This window comes from Pollachius pollachius (assembly GCF_949987615.1).
Source record: "Pollachius pollachius genome assembly, chromosome: 7".
In the NCBI taxonomy this organism is placed as follows: Eukaryota; Metazoa; Chordata; class Actinopteri; order Gadiformes; family Gadidae; genus Pollachius; species Pollachius pollachius.
The window spans coordinates 13,465,388-13,491,524 of record NC_136940.1 but is presented as its reverse complement, the minus strand read 5'-3'; the positions used below and the strand labels follow the sequence as shown (position 1 = coordinate 13,491,524).

At 44.1% G+C, this 26,137-nt stretch overlaps 2 protein-coding genes across 3 annotated transcripts in view; both read left to right on the top strand.

Annotated features, from left to right (window-relative positions):
* The window catches only part of rabgap1l (RAB GTPase activating protein 1-like), a 139,401-nt gene that overhangs the window by 35,890 nt on the left and 77,374 nt on the right, over nucleotides 1–26,137 (top strand). For both annotated transcript variants that reach the window (XM_079740203.1, XM_079740202.1), the window contains exons 8-13: nucleotides 2,539–2,605; nucleotides 2,929–3,031; nucleotides 4,023–4,189; nucleotides 5,978–6,098; nucleotides 15,837–15,930; nucleotides 16,297–16,447. In XM_079740203.1, coding sequence (XP_079596329.1) covers nucleotides 2,539–2,605; nucleotides 2,929–3,031; nucleotides 4,023–4,189; nucleotides 5,978–6,098; nucleotides 15,837–15,930; nucleotides 16,297–16,447 — 703 coding nt within the window. The remainder of the gene's footprint in view (nucleotides 1–2,538; nucleotides 2,606–2,928; nucleotides 3,032–4,022; nucleotides 4,190–5,977; nucleotides 6,099–15,836; nucleotides 15,931–16,296; nucleotides 16,448–26,137) is intronic.
* On the top strand, nucleotides 20,384–23,430 carry gpr52 (G protein-coupled receptor 52). The gene has a single exon (XM_079739490.1). The coding sequence runs from the start codon at nucleotides 21,846–21,848 to the stop codon at nucleotides 23,112–23,114; it is 1,269 nt and encodes a 422-aa protein (XP_079595616.1). The 5' UTR covers nucleotides 20,384–21,845; the 3' UTR covers nucleotides 23,115–23,430.

Below are 26,137 nucleotides of genomic sequence, written 5' to 3'. Positions count from 1 at the left end.
TGAGGAGGGAGCGACTTAGAGACGTCATGACTCACGAGAGCCAGCCAATCGTATGCAGTTCTAGGACTGAGTCTAGGACGCTCTCGCTGAATTTTAGTCAATGAGAGACAAAAATCAACCGGTTTCAAGGGGAAAAACAAAATGGGCTATTTATTATTCACATTGGCCATCTGTTGCATGGAAGTATTTAAAGGATACATTGTACATATTTATAATTCGAAATTCGTCCCAGCCTTTATACCTCATTTTTCACAACCTAATAGCTCTGGTTGTGAAGACTGGCGACGGTATACTTTCAACATAAAGTGTACATATTTATCATTTGAAATTCGTCCCAGCCTTTATACCAGATACTCTAGGGTCTATAATGTAGCGACCCTGGGACATTTATAGAGTTTGTGTGTTATGTGTTGCATTGTATTTCGTTGTCCGTAATGCCAGTTGTTCTATGTGCATGCATTGGAATGTTCTTCTTGTCAATCAGTGTGGGGGGCGAATCATCAGGTCAGCTGGGGGAGGGCCTTGGGAGAACAGGAGGGTGGGGGCTTGCACGTTGAAGGGCAATTCCATGATTCGATTCACCGCTACCGGAAGCTCGACTGAACGAACGAACGAGGGAGGGGCTGAGTCTGACTGACTCAGAGAACCGTGCATGATTCGATTCACCGCTACCGGAAACTCGACTGAACGAACGAACGAACGATTCGCGAATGACTCCTATTGGCGAACTGAATGACGCGAACTGAATCACGGAAACAAATCACTAAATCCAACCCTAACACACATCGACACACACACACAAACACCGGACACACACACACCGGACACACATACAGCCAGTGATATGCGTACGAGATAGGCCTACTTTCTTGTGCTCACGAGATACTTTCTCGTGCCCATGATATACTTTCTCGTGAGCACCAGATACTTTCTCGTGAGCACCAGATACTTTCTCGTGCTCACGAGAAACGTATATATATATTTTTTACCCCATATCCCTTCATGGGTTCCGTAGAAACCCCAGTCGATAATGTAACAAAATTTCTGAGCACATAAAATAATGTTTTGCCTATAGTGTTACAAAGTATAACATTTTGGTTCACCTATTACGTAATGAAGCAAGCATAATCATTTCCTCCTTATGTTAAAATGCAAGCATAATAATTGTCTACTTCTAAGCCGTTTTCACACATTTTTGCCACATTTGTATATTAGGAGTTTCTACCCTGAGGGTGATTCACACTTAATGCTTTATTTTCAGGACATCAATGTCATTTAGACATCGGTAGAATCAACGGGGGGTTTAGGGGTGTGTGCTTAAACGGGAAGGGGCGGAATATGACGTAGGGTCTAAGTTCACAAGAGGCGGGATAAGTGTGGCCGCTGTCACTGTAGTTTGTTTTGATTTTGACCATAGACAAAATGTGTGTGTGTGTGGCGCTGTGTGTGTGTGTGTGTGTGTGTGTGGGTGCATGCGCACAGTGTGGGTGTGGGTGCGCGTTCACGCGTGCGGCGTATCTGTGTGCGTGTGTGTATGCGGTGTCCTGCGCTGCCTTTGTCTTGAAACGTCTGCATCAGCGCGCGCGCACGTCTAGTGTATGTATGTGAACTACAGGCCGCTTGGCTTGCATGTGTGTGCGTGTGTGTATGCGGTGTCCTGCGCTGCCTTTGTCTTGAAACGTCTGCGTCAGCACGCGTGTGTGTGTGTGCGTGCGTACATGCGTGCGGTGTGTGTGTGTATTCGCGTGTGAGCTGCAGGCTGCTTGGCACATGCGCACTGACCAACTTAAGTAACTTGTGCGACAGGCCTTCTATTATAGAGTAGTAAGATATATATGTAAGGGATAATGTATAGAACGCCGGTCATTATCGGGAAAATGACTCGATAATGACCAGCGACGTTCTATACATTATCCTGCTTATTACATGGCTACTTGCCAAAATGAAAAAAATAACTTCACACGGTTTGTCTTTTTACAATTTATTTGTTACCAGCATTCGTAGTGTTGATCAGCAGAGAAATAGTCCGCCAAAGAAGTTGACGTCACTTAGCAACCGAGTACGCTGGGGTTGATAAGTTACCGGACTCCTTGCGGAGTGAACGAAGACGGCAAAAAATCCACTTTCCTTGACAGCGGTGAATTCTCCAATATATTTCACCGTGGGAAGTTGTGAAGGGCCCAGGCAAGTGAACGGAGCGTTCAACCGCATTGGGACTATTGTGAGATCACTGTATCCAATGTACAATTATGAACTGGTGACATCACTGTACATGTCAGACTGTTGAAGTCACTCAATATATTGAAAATGTACTTTTGTGATTTCCCTGTTTGGATCAGACTGTTGTGATATCACTGATAATAACAGACTATTTTGATGTAACTGTACGTGACACTTGTGACTGTTGTGACATCAGTATGTCTCTAAAAAACAAGTTGCTTTGGAGAATAGTGTCCGCTAAATAGTATGGATGGTTCATGGTTTGTACATCAGTGTTATAAGGCTTATTCCTGTCTCCGGTTTTGTGTCCCTCTGCAGATGCTTCGGGATGCTGCTGTCTCCAGGACAGAAGGTCCGGAACAGTGACATGCATCTGTTGGACATGGTGAGCACTGAGCAGAACCCTCGACACACACAGATTTTTATAATAACATATATATATATCTATACATATAATATACAAGGTGACCTTTAGTGTCCTGAAAGTCTTTTTTATTATTACTATAAGTCATAATGAATCTTCAACACTGGCAGAAATTGCTTTCTTGCTTCAGTGTTAAAGGTGTATACACCTCGCCTATTATTTCAATACACATACAAAACGTTCAAACTGAGATATGTGTTTTCCTGTGGACCCTTCAGGACATGTTGTGCATCACAATCAAAAGAAGGTAGTTGAAGTCGTGATATGTTTGCGTTTGACCTCAGGAGTCAATGGGGAAGAGCTTGGATGGGAAGGCCTACCTCATCACGGGAACCTGGAACCCCAATATGGCCGCCTTCCAGCTGCTCAACGAAGATACACCTAAAGGTGAGCTCTGCCTAGGTGTTCTCATAAAGCACTAATACATTAGGGCTGTAAATTAATATTTTAAATTCTAATATGAATTTGAAATGTAAAAACAAAACAACCTTTGTATGTGATTTAAATTCATTTTGAGGAAAGCACTCCTACTTTCCCCACATTTCCTGTTTCATGTAATGGAAAAGATAATTATGGTCTCTTGAAGCGTGAGCAAGGTATGATTCGTAATTTATGTTATTCTATAACCAATTGTTATACAGGTTAGGTATTATTCATATGGATTAACATATATATTTTTATAGTATTTTTCATTCTTTGTATATGTTTTGTGCAACAGGATCATTCCGTAAAAAACTCATTCATTTGATTTCGCTCTGAGAGTCGGCACATTCTCAGTTCTTGTTCTTAAGTTTTACGGCAGGCTACAATACATTGTTATTTTTTAAGATGTGAGTCAACTAAAGGAATACACACAATCAAGACTTCGGGAGGTTGACATGGTGGTGCGAACTGTCTTCCGTGGCGATACAAATGCTATCACACATTACAATTTTCAATTGTATAGAGGAATGGAGCTTCCTCTAGGTGCAAGGATACTTTATACAAAGGTGTGTTGGATTAACTAGTAATGATGTAAAGAAGGTATTATACGAGTATTCTAAGGATACATTTGTTCCATGGCAAATTAGTTTATTTATTTTTTAATGAGATGTGAGGCTGGTAGATGAGAGGGAGTGATGAATGCACAACGCTCTTGTTTTTGGTCATATTTTGGTGTCTTTCAATAGAGAGCCTTTGATTACAATCTAGTGCTTTGATATATTAACATTACACTCATTCCTAGAGATTAGCCAGTGTGGACGGACAAACTTATTCACGCACGCGCTTAGTCATTCTTAAACCTTCACTTTTGTGTCATCTTTTGTATCTGTGATGTGTGTGTGTGTGTGTGTGTGTGTGTGTGTATAATGTGGGTGGGTGGGTGTGCGTGTCCCAGACAAGCAGGTGTACATGACCGTGGCGGTGGACCTGGTAGTGACGGAGGTCCAGGAGCCAGTCCGCTTCCTGCTGGAGGTCCTGGTCCGGGTCTACCCTGCCAACGAACGCTTCTGGTACTTCAGCCGCAAGAGCTACAGTGAGACCTTCTACCTCAAACTGCAGCAGGTTGGAGCTCTCTTAATTCATCCATTCATGTATTCGTACAGTTTCCTGCGGTGTCTGGATATTCCCCCCCCCCCATGTTTTAGAAATATAATGCAGATGCTGCTCTGTTTGGTTTTAGTTGCTTCTGTATAGGAGTTACGGTACCTTCAGAAATGTTTCTGAATCATTGAACACACCTATTATACATTTACATTCAGAGTTCGGCCAATGTTTCAGCTAGCCAGTAGTTGGTCCATGCGTGAATGTGGACATTTTAAATTAACAACACACTTTTCTTCCTGTATTATATAGTTGAGCTCCTCCTCCTCTACCCCCCCATCCCTCATCTACCCCCACACTCCTCCTCCTCCTCCTCCTCCTCCTCCTCCTCCTCCTCCTCCTCCTCCTCCTCCTCTTTAATGCATTGTGGAGTTAGTGTAGTGATTAGGGATGGGCAAAACGATTCTTTTCTGGGATTCAGTTCTTTCAGTTCCGTTCACTATCACAATTCGTTTGTTTGATTCGTTCGTTTGATTTGTTCGGTAAGTCAGATGGCCTGTTACGTTATTTGCCAGGGAATCGGAAATTATGGAATAAATGTTAATCAACATGCATGTAGCCTACTACTTTCTAATGTTCTGGTGAAATTACCCAGGTTAAGTGTACATTTTAAGCATATCTATAAAGAACATACGTGCCTTTTTTTTCATGAATGTCCTTAATACATAATCGGGTGCAGTAAGAATTAAATGGCGTCTTCCAAGTAGCGCTAATAAGCAGTGGAGCGCGTAATCAAGCAGCAGCAGCACCATTGTGCGAATTCCCTACTAGACCAAACGAGACTCGTAATGGTAGTTAAAAAACAATACTATTAAAGCATGCAATTGTGATGTGGAACATAATAAAAATAAAACACAAAGTGCTTGCATGACATTGAAGCCTACAGCGATCGTTAGTTAACTTGTGTGGTGGTGCCTTATCATTTGTGTACCCATGGGCCATGGCAACGTGATTGCTACCTGCTGTAGTACTCTCATTGGCTGAATCGATGAGAACGTTTTAGACTCAATCAATATAAGGTCGCGGGGAGACGAAGCTCTGTTCGTTTGTATATTTTATTTATGTGACCATATTTTTGTTATATGTTTAAAAAAAAAAAGAAAAAGGAATCAGTTCTCTTGTTTTGGGAATCAGTTCTCGACGTTCACCTTCGGGATTCGTTCGTTCTGAATCTGAATCGTTCGCGACCGACCCATCACTAGTGGTGATGGTTATCCCTTCTCCTCCTTTTCAGTGTAACAAGCTTATTTATCGAATTCTAATAATATCTTAAAGACTAAAAACTTTAATCTTTAACAAACTAAAACACTTTAATAGAATAGTTATGTCTATAGACTTTTAACTGACTAAAAGAGAGATAAATATTTTCTTTAGACTTAACAGACTATAAGACTGTAATATTAACAAAACGTCATAGGCTTAAACATACTGGAGACTTTAATGGTATCATAACATCTTTAGGCTGAAAGATACTACAATACTAACAGTATCATAACATCTATAGACTTTACAGACTATAAGACTGTATAGTAACAAAACTTCTATAGGCTTAAACAAACTAAGACTGTAATAGTATCATAAAGTCTTTAGGCTTAAGCATACTATTAGACTGATCTATCCGGATCTCCAGTAAAATCTATTAAGTCCACTGCCTGCCAGTGAAGTGTCCTGAGCCTTTGGTTCAATGCTGTTTATTTAAACACAATCCCAGCAAGTGTGTGTGTGTGTGTGTGTGTGTGTGTGTGTCAGAGACTGGAGGCTGGCTCTCTGGGCGATGCTGTGTTCGAGGTGGTCAGTCTGCAGCGCGAGGCGGACCGCACCAACAGAGCTCAGGGGTCCTCACTCGCTGAGGAAGAGGAGCACGAGGAAGGTAGACGGCCCTCTCTCTCACTCACACTCTCATTCTCTCGCCCTCACTCGCCCTCTCTCACCCTCATTTCATCTATACCCTCTCTCCCCCTCACTCTCACTCTCCATCACCTTCACCCTCATTCACTCTAACCCTTTCTACTCCTACATTTCTGGTCAATGTTCCATCACTATTTCAGCAGCATTATCTACCTCACGTACACGCTTAAATAGCCATACATATGCAAGCATGCTGAATCTATTCAGTGTATACAGAGTATGCAGTAGTATTCTAAGCCTGCAGCCGTAAAGGAGTTTCATGTTTATCAGAATAATATCATTACCATAATTGTTATCAGTTATATCACAATTACTATACAGCAAAGAAATATGAAGTCTTTATAGATACCAGCTTTAAGTGGTTTGTAGAAGTAGGGTGAGTAGGCTAACCCTGCAGACATGAACGGATGTATCAGTGGTAGTATTATTAAACTGCAAATGCAGTTCTAAACTTCAGTAAAACCAAATTCTAGCTATGAGTTAAATGCTTACCCTTCATATTATGCTGGGGCTTCCATAGATGTACACCAACATAACTAAAATCAGGTCCTTCGTATCTCGTACAGACCTTGAAAAGGTTATCCATGCTTTTATTTACTCACGTTTAGATTATTGTAACTCACTATACTCTGGGCTGAGGCAGAAAGCCACGTCCCGCCTCCAGCTGGTATAAAATGCTACCGCTGGGCTTTTAACTAATTCTAGGAGACGAGACCATATTACTCCCTTCCTTGCCTCTCTTCACTGGTTGCCTGTAGTTTTTAGAGTTGATTTTACTGATAACTTTTAAAGCTCTGCATGGTCTGGCTCCAAGTTATATTTCAAACCTGTTAGTCCCCTATGAGCCTGAGCGTAGCCTGAGATCCTCGGGTAGGGGGCTCCTGGTTGTTCCCAAATCATGCCTTGTAACCAAAGGTGACCGGGGTTTTGCTGTACGGACCCCTCAGTTGTGGGGCTCCCTGCCTGAGAATCTCAGACAAGCTGAATCAGTATCATCTTTTAAGTCTATTCTCAAAACAAATTTTTATGCAAAAGTTTTCTTATAGTAGTCTTATTATTTTAACACATTGCTCTCTTCCTTTTGCTATTCTTTATGGTGTTTTTGCTAGTACTTATTATATATATATATATTATATATTATAGTTTTTTGTGTCTCACTTCTTTTAATTATGTTTTATTCTGTTCTGTGAAGCACTTGTAAACCTGTTTCGAAAAGTGCTATACAAATAAAGGTTATTATTAACAGCATCATCTTCCTCAGTAATGGCATTATCACGCAGCAAATAAACAATGTTTCTCATAAGTAAACTGAAGTAGTGTAAAGGGCAGCCCTTCTCCCAGACACTTTTAGAAGGTATTTTAAAAGTGAAAAAAAAATAAACCTGAATCTTCTTGCGTCCATACTGGCGGTTTGGGCGCCATAGTAACTAGGGGTGTTATTTGTATTTGTACCGAACCGTCACGGCACAGGCACTTCGGTGCGGTTACAGAGGTGTACCGCGGTTTGTAAATGTGGTGTACATAGCGTTAATATGGCGAATGTAAAGGCGTGTTTTGCGATGCGCAATTTAAAACTTGAAGTCGGAGTTCCACCCGGACCGTTTAGCCTTGTGGAATATAGGTATACTACTCGGACTCCGTAATCCGTGACTTTTGTGTACCGTTACACCCCTAATAGTAACAAGCGTGACCTTTCTGAATTGCTCTCTTTCATCACCTGGATGGCTAAAAAGTCCAAATTCCGTTGATGGTGACCAACCTTATTTAGGTTTGTATGGGTTGCTGGGTCTATGTGCGTGTTCCACGAGAATCATGTTCAGAGGGCTCAGTTCTTTGCCTCTACCCTACACTAGCTGAGTAGCTCCTACTCTCTGCTGCTGGTTAACCAATACTAATTGCTAACTAGCTCCTGCGTTCGCCACAAGTTACCATATGCTTGCTGATGTCACAACAGAACTGTATCATTGCTCATTCCCTTCTGTTGTCTGCACTGCAGTCTGACTGTCTGTAAACCACTTTTGCCCCTCAGGGATATTAAAGATATGCTCTACTACTCTACACTATTCTATACCACATTCAATACTACATTCTATACCATATTCTACACTGCATCCTATACCATATTCTACATTCTATACCAGTGGTTCTTAAACTTTTTGTCTGGCGACCCCACAAAAATGTATGGCGAGGTCTGACGACCCCACTTTCCCCAAACCCATTCTAAGTCCTTACTCAAAATACCCCCTCAAATGTTAACAACTAAATCAAGCAAAAAATAGTAAGCAAAGTAATTAGTTTTATTTATTCCATATGAACAAGAACCGAGAAAACCAAACAATCACGATTAAACAAGTGTAGGCTGCCGCTATCAGATCAGAACGCTATGTGCGTGGCGCGAGCGCACACACAAGTGCACACACACAAGTACACACACACAAACACACACACATACACACACACACACACACACACACACACACACACACACACACACACACACACACACACACACAGCATTAGGCCTACAACGTTACATGGATTATATTCATGGCGATAACAATAACGGTCTTTTTTTATTTCGCTTTTCTGGTTTACTATCTTTAACAATTTCAATGGGAAGGGTGGGCCTGCTTCCATGAACATAGCAAGTTAATTCTAGGAGGAATGCTGCATACGGCGACACAGAGATTTTCCTCCACGGTGCTGAGCCGACATCTGTATTTATTTTTTATATATGCAAGGGACGAAAATGTCCTCTCGCACAGATGACCCGAAAGGCGTTAGAATTTCCATGGCAGCCTTGGACAATCCGGGGTATTCCTGCGCAACAGACAGCCAGAATTCATCCAGTGATTTTGAGGCAAACGATGTCTGTATGGTTCGGTCACTGGATAGCTCAAGCAGTGCATCTTCGAGCTCAGATGACAGATCGTTTGAAGAGCAGCTGGTGAATGGTTGTCGTATCCAATCATAATTCTCCACATTTTCCGTCTGTAAATATTGATGAAAGTTTCCGAGGAGGCTTTGGAGATAAACGTTGATGGAGGCATTCAATGAATTGACATTCACGTCATCCTCCTCCAAAAAGTCATGCAGCTCCGAAAACATCTCAAAATCCCCACTCTCCGCACGGACTGCCCAACGCTGCAGCTTTTTTGTGAAAGCAATCACTTTGTCCGAGAGGGTCAGGATGTTAGTGTTGAGGCCTTGTAGTGACAGGTTGAGCATATTTAATTTGTCGAATATGCATGACAAATAAGCAAGGGCTATCCATTCCGAGTCAGTGAGATGGTGCGCAAAAGCGGAGTTTGCATCTGAGAGGAAGTTGCGCACCTCGCTTCGCAACTCAAACAGGCGTGTAAGGACTTTGCCCCGTGAAAACTTCAGAATGGAAAAGAAGGGATTCGTGTGTAGACCAAGATTTGATGAAATTCACCATTTTAATTGCTGTCTGGAGAACATTGTTAAGCTCGGGCTCAAGTGTCTTGGATGCCAGGGCCTCTCTGTGGATAATGCAATGGGTGAACTTGGCATGTGGTGCAACGCTGAGGACCTTTGCTTTCAGCCCTTTATTTTTCCCCAACATAGCTGCCGCACCGTCTGTGCATATGCAGTTGGCCCATTGCAGCCCTGCGTCTTCCATCCAACCATTGAGACAATTAAAAATGTCAATGCCGGTACACCTTCCTTCCATCGGAGAGCAGAACAGCATGTCCTCGTGAAGTCTTCCTTCATAACTGTAGCGAACAAACACCAATAAGTGCACGACACTTGTCACGTCAGTAGACTCATCTAACTGTAAAGAAAACCTGCAGTTTTTTACTCTCTCGATTATCTGACATTTCATGTCATTAGCGATCTCGATAATGCGCTTGGACACTGTATCATTGGAGAGGGGGATTTGCTTGAGCGCACTTGCAATCTTTTCACCATGCGTTGCGGTGGTCATCGCAATTGCTGCAGGGAGGATGAGGCTTTCGGCAATTGTATGTGGCTTCTGTGCTTTTGCCACAAGGTGGGCCACTTCGTAGGAAGCTGCCAAGGCTTTGGTGGGCAAGGTAGCTTGCCCATGCACTACGGTCTCCTGCCCTTGCAGGGCAGCTTCTTTTCGCAGAAAGAAAGTAATTGGTATCGTAGCGTCCTCGGGATGGCGGGTTTCGAGATGTCGTTTCACTTTGACAGGTTTTAAGCTCTCATTCGCCAGAATATCGCCGCAAATCACACATTGTAGGTGGTCGAGGTTATCTTTTACTTGGCAAGTGAATCCATATTTCAGAAATTCTTTCTGATAGTGCCGACGCCTAGTTTGTTCCTTTTCATTCTCACCGGCCTGTAGACTTGTCCCATCTGAGGATCGCGGAGGAGTAGACGCACTGTTAGCTGGCACTTCCGAGCTTTTGTTCGATTTTTTAAGCAGCCACCTCTCCATTTTTGCTATTAGGCTACCTATGTCTTTTTATTTTGTTTTACTTGAAATAGCGGGAACAAGTTGAGTTTGCATGTAGTGGGAGCAGATAGTTACATTGTTTCTATCAGCGGAGTAGCCCATAGGCTGAACCAGATCTCGTTGAAAGACGAAAACATATTTTCTCTCTTCTCTTAACTGCGTGTAAATAAGAAAAAGGCAGATTTTTTCCCCAATATTATTTTCCTTTGTTTCACCTGGCATAATAATAATTTCAGACTGAATACAGAAAATAATTGGCGACCCCACAGAAGTTTTTGGAGACCCCATTTGGGGTCGCGACCCCTAGTTTAAGAATCACTGTTCTATACTATATTCTACTCTGCATTCTATATCATATTCTACACGGCACTCTTAGCTGTATTTTACACTGCATTCCATACTCAATTCCAAACTGCATACTACACCATACTATATCCTATACTACATGCTATATGCCATACTATGCCATACAAACTGCATACTACACCATATCAGTAGCGGCTGGTGAATTTTATTTTAGGGGGGGCTGCAAGTTTGTAAACCAAACCCCTGTAGGGTAGTGTGGGGGCAAGACAAAATAGAACATTTCCTTACAAAGACGAATGGAGCCGGGGAACTAAGTTTTAACTTAATTTATTTGCCTTGTAGAATTCAGCAAGATTAAAAGTGCAAATACATCAATAATAATTGGGAATTATACACAAGTTAACATTCTCTCTCTATCTCTATCTGTATGTGTCTTTGAGAGAATTTCGCAGGAATGTCTTAATTCTTTTCAAGTTGAGAAACATCTCTCAGCTTCAGCTGTTGTCATAAGAGCACTTATGAGAATGTTCAACAAACTCACAGTCTCAGAGAATGTCTCCTGGAGGTTGTAGCTCATGATAACCTGGTACAGTGCCAGTGCACCACAGCAAGCCCTGAATTCAGGATTCTCATAGATCAGAGACAGTTCCGTCTTGAGCTTTGCCTTGTTCAGTGTGGGATATGCCTTCACAGTGGCATTCAGATCATCAGCAGGAAATGAATGGCAGTACCTTTTAAACATATTTCCTTGTACTAAGGTAGCACTCACAAGGTGGCCAGTGAAAGAGAACCTCGCTTTGGTGTCAGCCAGGATGGTGTCGCAGACCTCTTCAGACAGCCTCTGCTTCGCCTCTTCTGTCAAAGCCGTCCTTGGTCTGTCGGTTCCTGATGGCTCTTGCAGCTGGTTCTCTGATTCTCTGAATGCAAACAAACCAATAATGTGTTGGTTAGGCTGTGTACAGTACTGTAGTCTACGTGATGCACATGTTCACACTTTATCCAATAAAAAGATGTCAGTATACCCACTTAAAATGGGCAGGGATGCATAATGTTAGTGTTAAACACTGTCTTTTAAGCTATCCATTGTGCCTAGCCTAACCAGGATGTCCAGCACAGAGTAAAGCAAGCTAGATTACGCCACTGGTAATATATTAGACCGATATTAGACCGTAGACCGATATGTTTTTTTCAGGGGCGATACCAATTATTAGTAGTCAAGGGGGCCGATAACCGATATTTGGAGCCGATATTAATTTACAGAAAAAGGGAAAAGATTGGCGTCAAAATTTTGAATAATACAAACTCTAACCCTAACTTCATTTAAATGCCTTTAAGCATATCTTTAATAAACACAACAGCTTATCAGATTTGCAACATAACACAATTTAAACAAATAAATGGCTCACTAAAATTTTCTGAACTGAAATGTTAATCTTTTACTTATCTTTCTTTTAAGTTCAAACAAAAACAAAAAGTGCAGGGTGTTCTAATGAAGTTAACTGAAAATTTAAATAAATAAATAGTTCTCTAGTTAAACAGCCATTATTGCCCGACAGTTTTCTCTCAGACAGACGGTGCTTTGCTGTCAGTTTCTGCAGCTTCCCATGTGGCTTACACACACACACACACACACACACACACACACACACACACACACACACACACACACACACACACACACACACACACACACACACACACACACACACACACACACACACACACACACACACACTATTCTCTAGCCATCCCCTCATCGGGCTTCCCTGCAATAAAACTAACAGAATTTAACTCTCTCTCTCACACACAAGCACACACACACACACACACACACACACACACACACACACACACACGTCTTACTTTTATCACTGACTATTTCCCTATCAATATTATTAGCAACCTTGTTTCAAGTGATTAAACCGTTAAAAAACACTAAATAGCCTACAGCATCTTCACTTTAATAATAAATGTTTATCATAGGAACAGACAGCTGCTGCTAACGTATTGGGCAGCACAGTAACATTAGTAGTTGTGAGTTGTAGAGTTTTGCTAGTCTGCTGCGCGTCTAGAGCCAGATAAGGAGAAAGCGGACCGCTGGGCTAACGTTGCGCTAAAATCAGCCTTCACCTTAAAGCCTAAGGGCTCGAGGGGCTCCGTGGTTACGCAGTTGGATAGCGCATTACGCAGTTGTAGAAGTATAACCACCTCTTAACGTGCTTCCCTGCAACTAAACTGGACTGAATTGAGTTTATTAGGTTTTTACTCTCACTCACACACAGACTTCTACTATCACAGACTATTTCCATATCGATATTATCAACAACCTTGTTTTGAGTGATTAACAGGCATGCCTGGACGCCGGACTGCAAGCAGAGCTGCCACTTATGTTTATATAACGTTAATGGGCCCACAGTAATGTTACTAGTAGTTGTGAGTTGTAGAGGACTGGGATGTTTATTACAATTTCGGGAGAGTCTGCTGCCTGAACTTACCTCGAAACCAAACCAGACAAAACCTTTTCTCCTCTCCGCCGTGTGTGTGAGCACTGTGCATGCACAGCTTTCACTGCTGATTGGCTGTTACCCGTCGTGGCTCTGCGTGTAACCAGAGCGTGTAACCAATCAGATGGTGCTGTGGGTGGGACAATGCTGGAGACAGCGTAGTGACAGCAGACAGAGAGGCGTGGCTGCATCAGAGCCAAAATAACCCAGTTTTAAATTGACCTCTTATCGGCTGCGGATCAAAAAAAAAGGCAGATGCCGATATGCGGCAAAATGCCGCATATCGGCGCCGATAATCGGTCGATCCCTATAATATATTATAAACAGAACACAAATACAGTCTCCTTTCATGCATATGTTCTCATAACAAAGCTTTGCTTTGAGAAGGATCAAATAATATAAATGTTATCTTACCTAATTGTCTGCACACTGCTTGTGAAGCTCTCGAGGGCCCTTTTGATGAAGACTGCATCTATGTCCTTCTTCTGGAGCTTCTGGTACAGAATGTCGATGTGGGGCATGATGTTGTGACAAAAGCACAGAAAAAAAATAAAATCTTCGTCCTGTAGCATCCTCACGTAGCCAGATGCCTCTCTCACGCTGAGCTGGTCAAATGGACCATGTGAACCCGTCTTGATGGCTTCAAAACATTCAAGGAGGTCATCTTGATTCTCGTTCACAGTGTTGACGATCCTGCTGTTTAAATTCCACCTTGTAGATGAAGCTCTGGGCAGTCTTCGTGAAACCATCTTGTTCAGAAGGCTGCAATGTTTCCGTGAATGGGAAAAGAATGACGCAATACCGCTCAGATCAGAAAAGAAAACGTTGACTTTTTTGATGCGGGAGGTAGCTTGCTGCATGATCAAATTAAGCTGATGTGCATAGCAATGCAAATAATGGGCATTCTTAAAATGTTCACACACCTTTTGCTGCACACCAGACTTCTCTCCCCTCATCACACTGGCACCTTCGTAAGCTTATGCAACGAGTTTCATTTTGTCGTTGTCGTCGGCCAAAAGCTGGTTCAGTCTCTCCAAAAGTACACTGGCAATTGAAATTGACGTTGAATCCGAGATGGGAATAAACTCAAAAAAACCTTCCTGCACTGCATGGTTGTCATCAATGTATCCAAGCACAAGCATCAGCTGTGTCTGCGTGGAGACGTCCGTAGTTTCATCAGCTTGGATGGCCAGATAGCGAGCTGTCTTGACCTCCTCCACAATCCTTTCCCGTGAGACCGCTAGCATACATTCCAAAAGCTTGTTCTGCACCGTCTTGGATGTGCCCTTGAACACCGTGGCATTTTTCAGGTGGTCATCGAAAACTTCATCCAACTGTGCCACGAAGTCCACCAATCCAAGAAAAATACCTGGGTTTGTGTAGCCCTCCGTCTCATTCTTGCTTCGCAAAGCCAACTCTAACATTGATGAGCCGGTTGAGGATGTGTCGGTTCTTGCTCACCTCATCGTTGTGGCGACGAACAGCTAACCAGTATCCCTCGTCCAGTTGAGTGGCAATGTTCACCCTCCCAATAGTCGCATATCTTAAGCAGCTATCCATGTGGATCTTGACATCTCATGTTTCTTGATTTTCTCAGGCAGATGGTGCATATCTGTCACACCAGTCGATGCCCAAACAGTGCTGTCTGTCGTCAGGGTGGAAGAGTAGGCAGTGGTAGCAGAAGACTGCGTTAGCTTCTTCACAACCTGCTAGCCAGCTTTTTTTTCTCGTACCAATTTATGGAAAATCCTCGGGTGTAGTACTTTCCCCCCTTAGTAGAAATTTGTTTAATTATTAATTTTTGTCTTGGAGGTTTCCCCACCACCAGTTTGCAGCACCCACTTGGGTGGTGCACTGCAGCCAATCTGCGCCAGAACGCTCACCACACACCAGCTTGAGGTGAAGAGTGAGGGAATTAATGAGTCAGCCAATTATACAGGAGGATGATTAGGGGGCCAGATTGAATGAGCCTGGTTGGGCAGTTTTAAACAGGACACCGGGGAAACCCCTACCCCTACGCTTTGCGATATGGGAACTTTTATGACGTCGGTGAGTCAGGACCTCGGCTTTATGTCTCCTCGGAAGGACAGAACTGCATACTATCATATAATATAATTTATTCTACATACTTTACACCCAAACTATATTGCATACTATACAATATACTACATTCTGTATTATTATTCTATGTACTATACTATATAATACACACTATACCACATACTATATGATATACTACATACAATACCAAATATTATAATATATATATAGTATGCTATAGCCCAAACTATACTTTACAACTTACTGTTCCACATACTATATCATGCTACTCTGCCTATACACATGGACCACATAAAGCAAGAGGTTTGATTGGAAGCTTGTCCATGACTGAAGGTGGCGGGTTTTGACCTCCTGTGTGGGGGCATATGTGTTTCCTGTGTAGACAGCGACAGCGAGATCTCCAGTGGCACAGGAGATGTTTCCAAGGATTGTCCGGAGAAGATTCTGGAGCTATGGGGAGGAATGCTGAGCAGATGGTGAGGGATGGGCGAGAGACAGAGACCAAGTGATGAAGAGAGAGAGAGGGAGGGACATAGAGACTATTAATTGTGATTAATAACCTGACAATATTAATCACAGAATACTCGGGTTCTCATGTAGCCGTAATTACCTCCAGCAATTGTAATTACTATCTGATTACTTCATGATTACCCAGTTTTCGATGTCTTTTCTTGTGTGCTCTTATATCCATTCATATTCCAGTACTTGAAATGCTCCGGGCATGATATAAGAACTTCTGATGTTCTGTTTTAAAAAAAATTGAGTGTGTGCAGTAAGCAAAGTACTTTAAGCAATGTATTTTTCATTGATTAAATATAATTGTGTGTGTGTGTGTGTACCAGGCATTGTAACCTGGCCATCCGTCCAAAGGGCCTGGGGTCCTTAGTGAGAGCAGGGGTCCCCGAGGCTCTGAGGGCTGAGGTCTGGCAGCTCCTGGCGGGCTGCCCAAGCGAACTCACCCTTCTGGAGGAGTATCGCACACTCATCACCAAGGTAACACACACACACACGCACACAGCCTGCCAGAATGGACACACTTATAGAGCCTAATAGAGCCACACACACACACATTGTATACCCACTCCTCTCTCGTCATGACTTGGATGAGACTATATTGGTTCTCTGGGGTTGAAGAGTAGATTGCCTCCTGAGCGGTGAGACTGCAGAAGCTTCTCAAGATGTCAGTAATGAGGGAGTGTGTTCAGGAAGTTTGTTAGGTTTGCAGACGGTCCACGCACGGCCATGGAATTTATAATTTGCATTTTACAGTAACATGGCTATAGACAGCGGTTTGCGCACTCTCCTTGTGGAGCTTCAAAGATACAGAGATGCACGCGGCAAATAGACGTATGAACCCTGCGCGACTATTGTGATTTCATCATTTTTGGTGTGCGCCAGTCAAGCATGATGACAACATTTATTTAGAGTCTGCCAGAGCTCCTGTTTGTCTCTGTACCGTGTGTGTGTGTCAGTATACTGTAGTACTATGTTAGTACTGTAGTACTATGGCAAACTGCTAGAGGTGCTGTTGACCTTGCACCGTGTGTGTCAGTACAACTGTGGTACTATGTTAGTACTTTAGTACTATGTCAGAATGCTAGAGGTGCTGTTGACCCTGCACTGTGTGTTTAGTATATACTGTTGCACTATGTTAGTACCTTAGTAGTAAGTCAGTCTGGTAGAGGTCCTGTTTGTCCCTGGCCACTGCCAGGTGTTAGTCGTGTGTCTGGGCCTAATCCCCCATAACTATTGCAACATATGCATTGATTATGTATGCTTGAAGTGGGGTTTGGTGATTTTGGTCCGATGTGTTTCAGATCTATATATCTGTATGTTTCTCCCTGGACTGTATTTTTTTTTCTTCATGTGTCATAAACATTTATGCACACACGTGTCACACGCACACAATTGGTGAACACACACACACACACAAACACAAACACACACACACACACACACACACACACACACACACACACACACACACACACACACACACACACACAGCACATTTCTCACTGGCTACGGTTATGGTCCTGTGTTGGCCTTGAAGGAGACTTATATGTATAAAATACAATGTATTTCACCTCATGGGCAGCTCCATCGAGCTGACCTCCTACTGGAGGTCACCTGCAGAGTCGACAGGAGATTCTCCATATTCAGCGATTTAAAAAAAACCAATTGATCGTAGTTTGTTAAAGGGGAGGGGGGAAAACAGCAGTGTGGAAAACATAATGGGAGGGGCTTGCTTTGAGTGGAAGGGGCTTGGTGGTGGTGGGAGGGATGTGGCTAATGTGTGGAGTTCTTAATGATGGCTGGCAGGGCTTGGTAGGAGTAGATGGGGCATGTTGGAGATGGGAGGGGGCTTGGCATGCATGGGAGGGGCTTTTTTCAAAGATGGTCTGATGGTGTGATACAGATGTCTCAGACACCAGCCTTCCGAGTTACACTTGTGACATAATTTCCGGTCTCGGAGCACTTATAGCGTTCCCGTTTGTCTTTGTGATTGTGTCATGAAATTGGCTAGTCGTTGGTTAATGTTAGCTAGAGCCCGCCCGATAAAGGGTTTTTAAGGCCAATACCGATACAAATATCTGGAGATTTAAAAATCAGATATTCCGATATATCGGCCGATATATATTTAAAAAAGATATTCCAGAAACGCGACATAAACAGATTTCCCTATTATTAGTTATTTGTAGTTATTAATGAGTTCTCACTAAAATAATACAGAAAAACAGAAAATAACATCAAAATATATTAAAGTTCACACGTCACATGCTGCTGCAAATGATGTAAAACATAGTTTTTCCAAATAATAGGCCAGGGAGAGATGATCCGTCTCATTGCTGTCACGCTATTAAAGAAATACATCTTCAGTCACATTGTCAAGAGTTAAACCGACAGTCAGTCAACTATACTGTAACAACTAACGTTGGCTAAATCAATTTCACTCTCAGCTAACATGTAACAGCAGCAAAACTGGACATGGTAGTCATGAATTTTGTCATGCTTATTGACTTTAGAGAACTCATGGGGATGTTCTTTTAATTGTTATTCAAGCAATTTTTGTCTTGTGACCGTTGCCAACTTACCATAAACATACTTCACCATGATCTCCTTCGATCTCACTCTGCCTGACTCTGGCTGGATCAGCTGGTTGTAGGGTTTGTGGCGTTAGAGCGCCCTCTGGTGGACAAATTATGCAACGCCAACACTCATAGCATGGTTGAAGGATCTTTCGTCTGTTTTTATTTTATTTTTTAAAATATTCATTAATCGGTCATTATAAATGCCGATACTGCTAGTTTGGAAAATGCCTAATTTCGGTCGATAATATTGGCCCGCCGATAAATCAGTCGGGGCTCTAATGTTAGCTACATTATCTTCTTTAGTAAACCAGCTCAAAAACACAACTTTACATTGTATTGCAGGCACATCAAGACCGGCCATTTTTGTTGACAGCGTCATCATTGAACTCGGTATACTCTCAGAATTCCGAGGGGGCCTGACCAAAAGGGGCGGTTCTCCGTGAAATGCTGCAAGAAAGCTGGGAGATTACACCACTTGCAACTCGGAATGCTGGTATCCGAGGCATCTGGATCACACCATTAGCTTGGTGGGGATGGGTGGGCGGAGCTAATTTTATTCCCTGTCACCTTCTCTAAACTCCCAGGAATGCTTTGTTTCTGCTCTGCTGGTTTATCTCCTTCACACTCAAGGTCATCCAGATGTAATCTCAGAAAGATCTCCGATGCCCAGTCTCTTTTGCATATTCCCTCGCTCTTGTTATCCCAACTATTATAAGGGGTTGTAATTTATATTCCTATGAGCTTGACTCGCTCTCTCATATTCTTATGTTCTCTCTGATCTTCTCTCGCATACGCTATATATCAAGCAATTTCTCTGACTTATCTCCCTTTTGCTAGCTTCTCGTGCTGTCTTGAACACCTTATTTTGTATTCTCTCGATTGTATCATTGTGTATATTTTTAGCATTTAGTATTATTGAAGCATGTGTTAAAAAGCGTGTGTTTTATATTATTTTCAGGCATTTTACACAAAGTATATCATTTAAACAGGGTTAGCTTGAATTTGTCCTTGCCAAAATAAAAACATCACTGTGATAATAGTTTGCTTATAAAAGAAGATCAGTTCGCTAATTTGACTGCAGTGTTGTAATGGAGGAATTCAGTTTTTTTATTAGTTACGTTAATTACATCCCCTGTCGATAATCAGCCAATCAGGTGCCATGTGGTGCTTCCTCCAAGTTCTGCCAGCCAAGGAAAGATAACCAACATCAAACAATGCAAACAGTCTAACCAGTTTAACCAGTGTATCCAGTATTACCTACCCAAAACAGCCAACAAATGCACCTGGAGAGCGAAGGGGGGGGGGGGAAGGTGTTGAAAGCGAGATATGGGGGCTATGGAGTGAGAGTAAAAGGGTAAATGGGAAAGGGAGAAAGGGAAAGAGAATATGAGTGGCAAAGAGAGGGATGGAGAAAGGCTATGGGGAGGGGCTTGGGTCTAGTTAATAGAAAATGGACTGTGATATTGAAGTGTTGTAAATAGGAAACATGTCCAAATTTAGCTGTCGGGGAAAGAGAGAGGGAGGTAAAGAGAGAGAGAAAGCTGAATAATGTGTCACAGAGCCTGAGGTGCAGCCGGCCAGGGAGAGGGAGGGAGGGAGAGGGAGACTGCCTTCGATGCAACGCGGCACAGAGACGCTACGTCCTCTCTTCTCCTTTCGCTCTCTCCTCTCTGCTTCTCTCCTCTATTCTCTCCTCTGCAGACTAAGCGCTTTATTTCACCAGCACAGTCACCGCTCTGCTCTGCATAGACTCGCCGCGTTAATCTGATCTCTGCGGTGGGACTGGGATATGGAGGGGGTGGGGGGCGGGCGGGCTGGCTTACGGACGTGACCCTTTTCAGTTTGTAGGATTTTTTTTTTCACCCCACTCTTGATGGACAGACGGATGGAGATAGAGGGAAATGGAGACGAGAGAGAGGGTACATTTCGGCACTCTCTCTAATACCTAAAGAAGACCGTCAGACTTTGAATGGACCAGGAAGGCGCCCTCAGGCGATCCTCTCCAGTAAACACACTACAGACACACACCTCTACCGGGTGTTGGACGGTGCCTGCGGGACGGACGAGTAGATGGGATAAACACGCAGAATGCCAAATGATCTTGATTACCTGTGCTGGTATCTACAGCGGTGAGGAGAGACAGTGAGAGGAGCTCTTGTTATTGTACCCCAGTGGCCTCACCCTTCAATGCACTTCACCTGCACGCTATCTACACACCAAGTCAACCTTGTCGCTTCATATCCGGCCACAAACACAACACTTTTTTTTCCCACTCTACTGGATTTCCTCCTAACCCTTTTCCAGGTTTTGGTGACCAATGTCACAGCCCCTGACGTTGGACAGGTGACCAGTTTCAGGCCACGCAGGAAACAAGATCTGAACAATTGTGACCAATGAGAATGTGTCTGGTTTAACCTTCTTGTCTCCAGCCTGTAAACACAGCCTCCGCCCCTGCGCCCCTCCCTTTAACAGAGCTCGCTGTGTGTGAGGACATTATCAGCGGCTGCAATCTGCGTGTTGTTGTAGCCCGTGTCTGTGTTTTGATTCCGACAATAGAAAGGGCGTACACAGTCCTGGGGACACTGTTCTGTCAGCCACCAAAACAAGCGCACACATGGAATGGGGCCGTGACACGGCAAGGGCAGCGGCCATGGCTTGGTGTCTGCTCAATGGGATGTTTAACCTCCATGCAGGGACTCGTATGGATTTAGCCAGTCACTAAGGAATGGTCCTCACACCGTCAGTATTTCCAGTTGAGTCCAGTTAAGTGGAGTCCTGTGTGCAAACGCACCCAAATTCAGGGTCTCCACATTTGCTTGGGATTCATATCGTGACCATTTGTGTGTATCGAAGGTCGATCTTTTTTTTTTTTTTGTTTACCTGGTTTGGACGGGGGTTTGCTTGATGCTTACCTCTTCCTTCTCCATCCCTGAATGCTCCTCAGGCCAGGTTTCATCTCACTCGTCCTCCTGGTGAGCGCAGCGTGGTTCCTCTGATCCTCCCGCCAGCTGTCCTCGTTAGGCCTAGGAAGATGTTGCATCGGATGGGCAGAAAGACAAGAAGCAGGCACCCTGCCTGCATGACGGAATAAGAACCGACAGAAGTGCTAACGCCAGCTCCTTCTGCACTCTCCGTCGTGTTGGGGGAAGACTGTTTGCTATGTTTCTCCCAATTCTCCTCTTCCTCCTCACTGGCACACTACTCCCCACACTCAGAGCATGACTGATGGGGAAAGGAGAGGTGTGACGGTTGCCCCTCGCTTCCAGAGGCTGTATTGATTTGCCTCCAGTCGGTGTGACATGAAAGTGAGCAAGACGGAGAGTCTTTTCTATCAAGTATTGAGCTCCGGTAACCAAAAGAGGCTGAGAGAGAGAGAGACTGCATTGTGGGTGGTACGACCACCCCCCCCTCCCCCCCCCCCCCCCCTCGGTACGTTGCCCAGAGCCATGAACTACTCCAGACTGAGCACGGACCCGGCGTCTGCTGCTAACGGAAGCCTGGCAGACGGGCTCCCAGGCCGGGCTTTCAACTTCTCCTGCCCCCTGGGCTTCGGTCAAAACGAGCCACTGGAGGCCTGTGTCCTGGAGACGGTGGTCATTGTCCTGATGACGGTGCTCATCATCATCGGAAACCTGACGGTCATCTTTGTGTTCCACTGTGCCCCGCTGCTACACCACTACACCACCAGCTACTTCATCCAGACCATGGCCTACGCCGACCTGCTGGTGGGGCTGAGCTGTCTGGTGCCCACACTGTCCCTGCTCCACTACCCCGCCAGCGTCCAGGAGCCCCTCGCCTGCCAGGCCTTCAGCTACGTCATCTCTGTCCTCAAGAGCGTGTCTATGGCCTGCCTGGCCTGCATCAGCGTGGACCGCTACCTTGCCATCACCAAGCCACTGTCCTACAACCAGCTGGTGACTCCCTGCCGCCTGCGCTGCTGCATCGCCCTCATCTGGCTCTATTCGAGCCTGATCTTCCTGCCCTCCTTCTTTGGCTGGGGCAAGCCTGGCTACCACGGCGACATCTTTGAGTGGTGTGCCCGCTCATGGCCCACCTCAGCCCTCTTCACGGGCTTCGTGGTGTGCCTGTTGTACGCGCCGGCTGCCCTCGTGGTCTGCTTCACCTACTACCACATCTTCCGCATCTGCCAGCAGCACAACCGAGAGATCAGCGAGCGCCGGGCCAGGTTCCCCAGCCAGGAGATGGAGGCCGTAGAGGGGGGAGGCAGTGGGGGGAGCCAGGGGGGGCACGGGCCCGACCGGCGCTACGCCATGGTCCTCTTCCGTATCACCAGTGTCTTCTACATGCTATGGCTGCCCTACATCATCTACTTCCTGCTGGAGAGCTCCCATGTGCTGGACAGCCCCGCCCTCTCCTTCATCACAACTTGGCTGGCCATTAGCAATAGCTTCTGCAACTGCGTTATCTACAGCCTGTCCAATAGCGTGTTCCGCCTGGGCATGCACAGCCTGTCGCAGACCATTTGTTCCTTTAGCCACTGCTCAGCGGACGACCGGGACTTTAGACAGCCCAAGCCCAGGAAGAGATCCAACTCCTGCTCCATTTGAAAGAGGGATCCTCAACGGATGACTTTTCTTGAACCTGCAAATCACAAACTATCTGGTGCTGGGGAAGGCTGAGCAGTGAGTTGTTCAGGGCTGAACCTGATGAACAGTATTCTTGTTGTGATAGTCTTAGTGGACATTTGCAAGACTGTTGTCACGTTGAACAGGGATTTATTTGCATCAAGAGCTCGTGAAGCAGATGTAGTGTCCAAACAGGCACTTCTAGCGGGAGACAGAAACTTTGTGGCTGCCTTTAATCTGCGGTGTTGCTTTTTTAGGTAGATCCCCCACCCCCCTGTGTACGTGGATCACCTAGAAACTAGTTGCAGCATGGCTGTCGTCGAACACTTCATTCTCCCTCGGTGTCCTCTGCTAGCCCATAGGAAGTCACCACTGCAAATTGTAAAAGATTCACAAACATTGCCATTAAATCGTCAAATGAGACCACACGATTAATTGTCTGTTGATTTTGGTAGAAGATTGATGTGGGTGATGTTGACGTTTTTCTATATCATTTTTTATATTGAATCTAAATTGCCCTGCAACAGCACGTTTGCATTCTCCCTATGATTAGCATTAGCCTACAGGTCCTTATTAACACACATTCCCCTGGCGTAGCAAGGTAACAAATTGTTTACATTCAACCACATTGGCGTTTCAACCGTCCAAGCACAAGTGGCGTAAACCGTTTCCTTACTGTTAGAGAGCAGATGGTATTTGTGGCTATGACTGTTGTTTTCCTAATGGAAGTAAGCACTGCTCTACTCTTGGAGGACTGGTCCCCCAGTAGGTCTGTTTGGTCCGTCTACTCGTATTGAGGCAGCTAAGTCCCTGGGTGGTGGTGGTGGTGGTGGTAAGGGGCGGGTGTCGGTAGGGGTTTGTCAGTAAGGTTTGAGGGCTAAAGAAGAGCCTGTTAGAAATTATTCAAGGAAGGTGTGCTGTAGTGTGTGTTAGTGGCAGCTTTGGGCATCTTAGGGAAAACAAAAGGCGTGTAGAGGTTAGCTGGGTCAAATCAGCGTGGGGCTTGGCTCGATATTTCTTCGTGTATCTCTTTCCGTAGGCATTGTAAGTCGAGGCCGGCCTCAGATGTCTGGTTTTTATACTTTATCCAATTAATCAGCACTAGAAGATTATTTGGATTTGGTCAATTCTATTCTATTGAAAAGGTGGGTAGTCGTGCTCCTTGTCCTGTACTGCTCCTCCATGTTTGTTTCTATCCTTAACTCGCTTACGTGCCAAGACTGTTACCAGGTCACCAGGGGTCTGTAGGACACGCCATGGCCCGCCGGTGCCATGCCGGCATGTGGCGTTCAGAAGATTTAGGTGTAGTAAAGATTGCCTTTGTATCTGATATGTTAGCATCCAATCGGGTCCTTAGTTGGACATCTTCATATTCATCAAGATATCCGATTGTTTAAGGTTATGTCAAATCTAAATTTGAATCATTTTGAAATTTCCTTTATTCCTGTATTTTTGTCGATCTTTTGGGATGTATTCTGAATGGCAAGAAACACAAATGGTTGAAGTAACAAGGCTTATGGAGACTATTGATAAAGTCATTAAATTGTACCATTTTGGGGAAATGGTCCTCCTGGGTCCATTCCAGATTATTCTTTTTGAACTGTATGTGCGTAACAATGTTGATTCATGTTTTGTTTTTTCTGTGAGGTAATGGAAAGAAAAGTATCCCTGGAGGAAATCCATTATTTAGTTCAGAAAGGGGTTAAAGAAGTGTGTTTTTTGTTCCATCTCTCTCTGGCTGGTCCTTGGCTTCAGAGTTTGACGAGGTCTCACATCCTAGTCCAACCATATTCTACAAGCTTACTTTTACCATTCCTACCTTTCCTTCCTCTGGTTTTTTATTTATCAGCATTTTATGTACGTTTAGATTTCTCGTGGACAATAGAGACAATTGCAAAGGTTGGTTTCTAAGCACTGTGTCGTCAGATAATGGAGGCAAACTAGTGATATTAAAGATCTGAGTTTGGGTTCTTTAGATTAGAATCCAAAGTGTGGGTCAACATTCAGACTCAAGTACTCTGGTAATCCACCAGTGATTTTGGACAGTGGAGAACAAAACCTAGAAGTCTCTGTGCATTTCAGTTGTGACGTGAAGTGAACTTTAATTTAGGTTCAAGTCCCATCTAGTGATGGGTCATTTTCCAAGCAAGCTTGCGGTAAACTCAAAATGCAGTATTGGTGTGATTTTTACATGATTCGGTTTTTATTGTGATCCTGATTTAGAACACGTGTGTGTTTAAATAGGGTTTGCACACCAGTTCTGACTGGATGCAAACTATCAACTTTCTATTTTGTCTTTACATTTCCCCGATCGTAGGGTTACATATGTAAAGGACCCAGGCATATAGCCCAGGCATTACAGCTACCAAAATAACATTGGAACGTGTGTGTGTGTGTGTGTGTGTGTGTGTGTGTGTGTGTGTGTGTGTGTGTGTGTGTGTGTGTGTGTGTGTGTGTGTGTGTGTGTGTGTGTGTGTGTGTGTGTGTGTGTATGTATGTATGTATGTATGTATGTATGTATGTATGTATGTATGTATGTATGTATGTATGTATGTATGTATCAGTGTTTCCGGTTGAAAAAATTGGTGCCGGTCATGTGACCTGGAAGATTTAATTTTAAAGATTTTTTTTTACTTCTTTCGATATTTGGCAGCTGTGAAGTGTGCCGCTGCTGACTTAAAGACAAATGTATCAAGAGTGTCTCTGCTGCTTGCAATGCGCATAAGCCTCGTGACTCCTCCTTCCCCAAGGTAGCTCCGCTGAGCAGTCTTTATTAGAGCTTGGATCGAGCCCAGAAAATCAAGCCCGACCCGGCCCGAGCCCGTGCACGTTCTGTCCCAGCCCGGCCCAACACATTAACTGTAATTATGAGCCAGAGCCCGATTTCAACCCGACATTTTTTTTTATGCATGTGTAACTTGGTACACATTTGTTACTTAGGCCTACTCTGCTGAATATATATGTAAGGAATAATGTATAGAACGCCGGTCATTATCGGGAAAATA

Excerpts from the sequence above, each read along its gene's own strand:
- gpr52 (XM_079739490.1), top strand. The coding sequence starts at position 21,846 with ATGAAAGTGAGCAAGACGGAGAGTCTTTTCTATCAAGTATTGAGCTCC.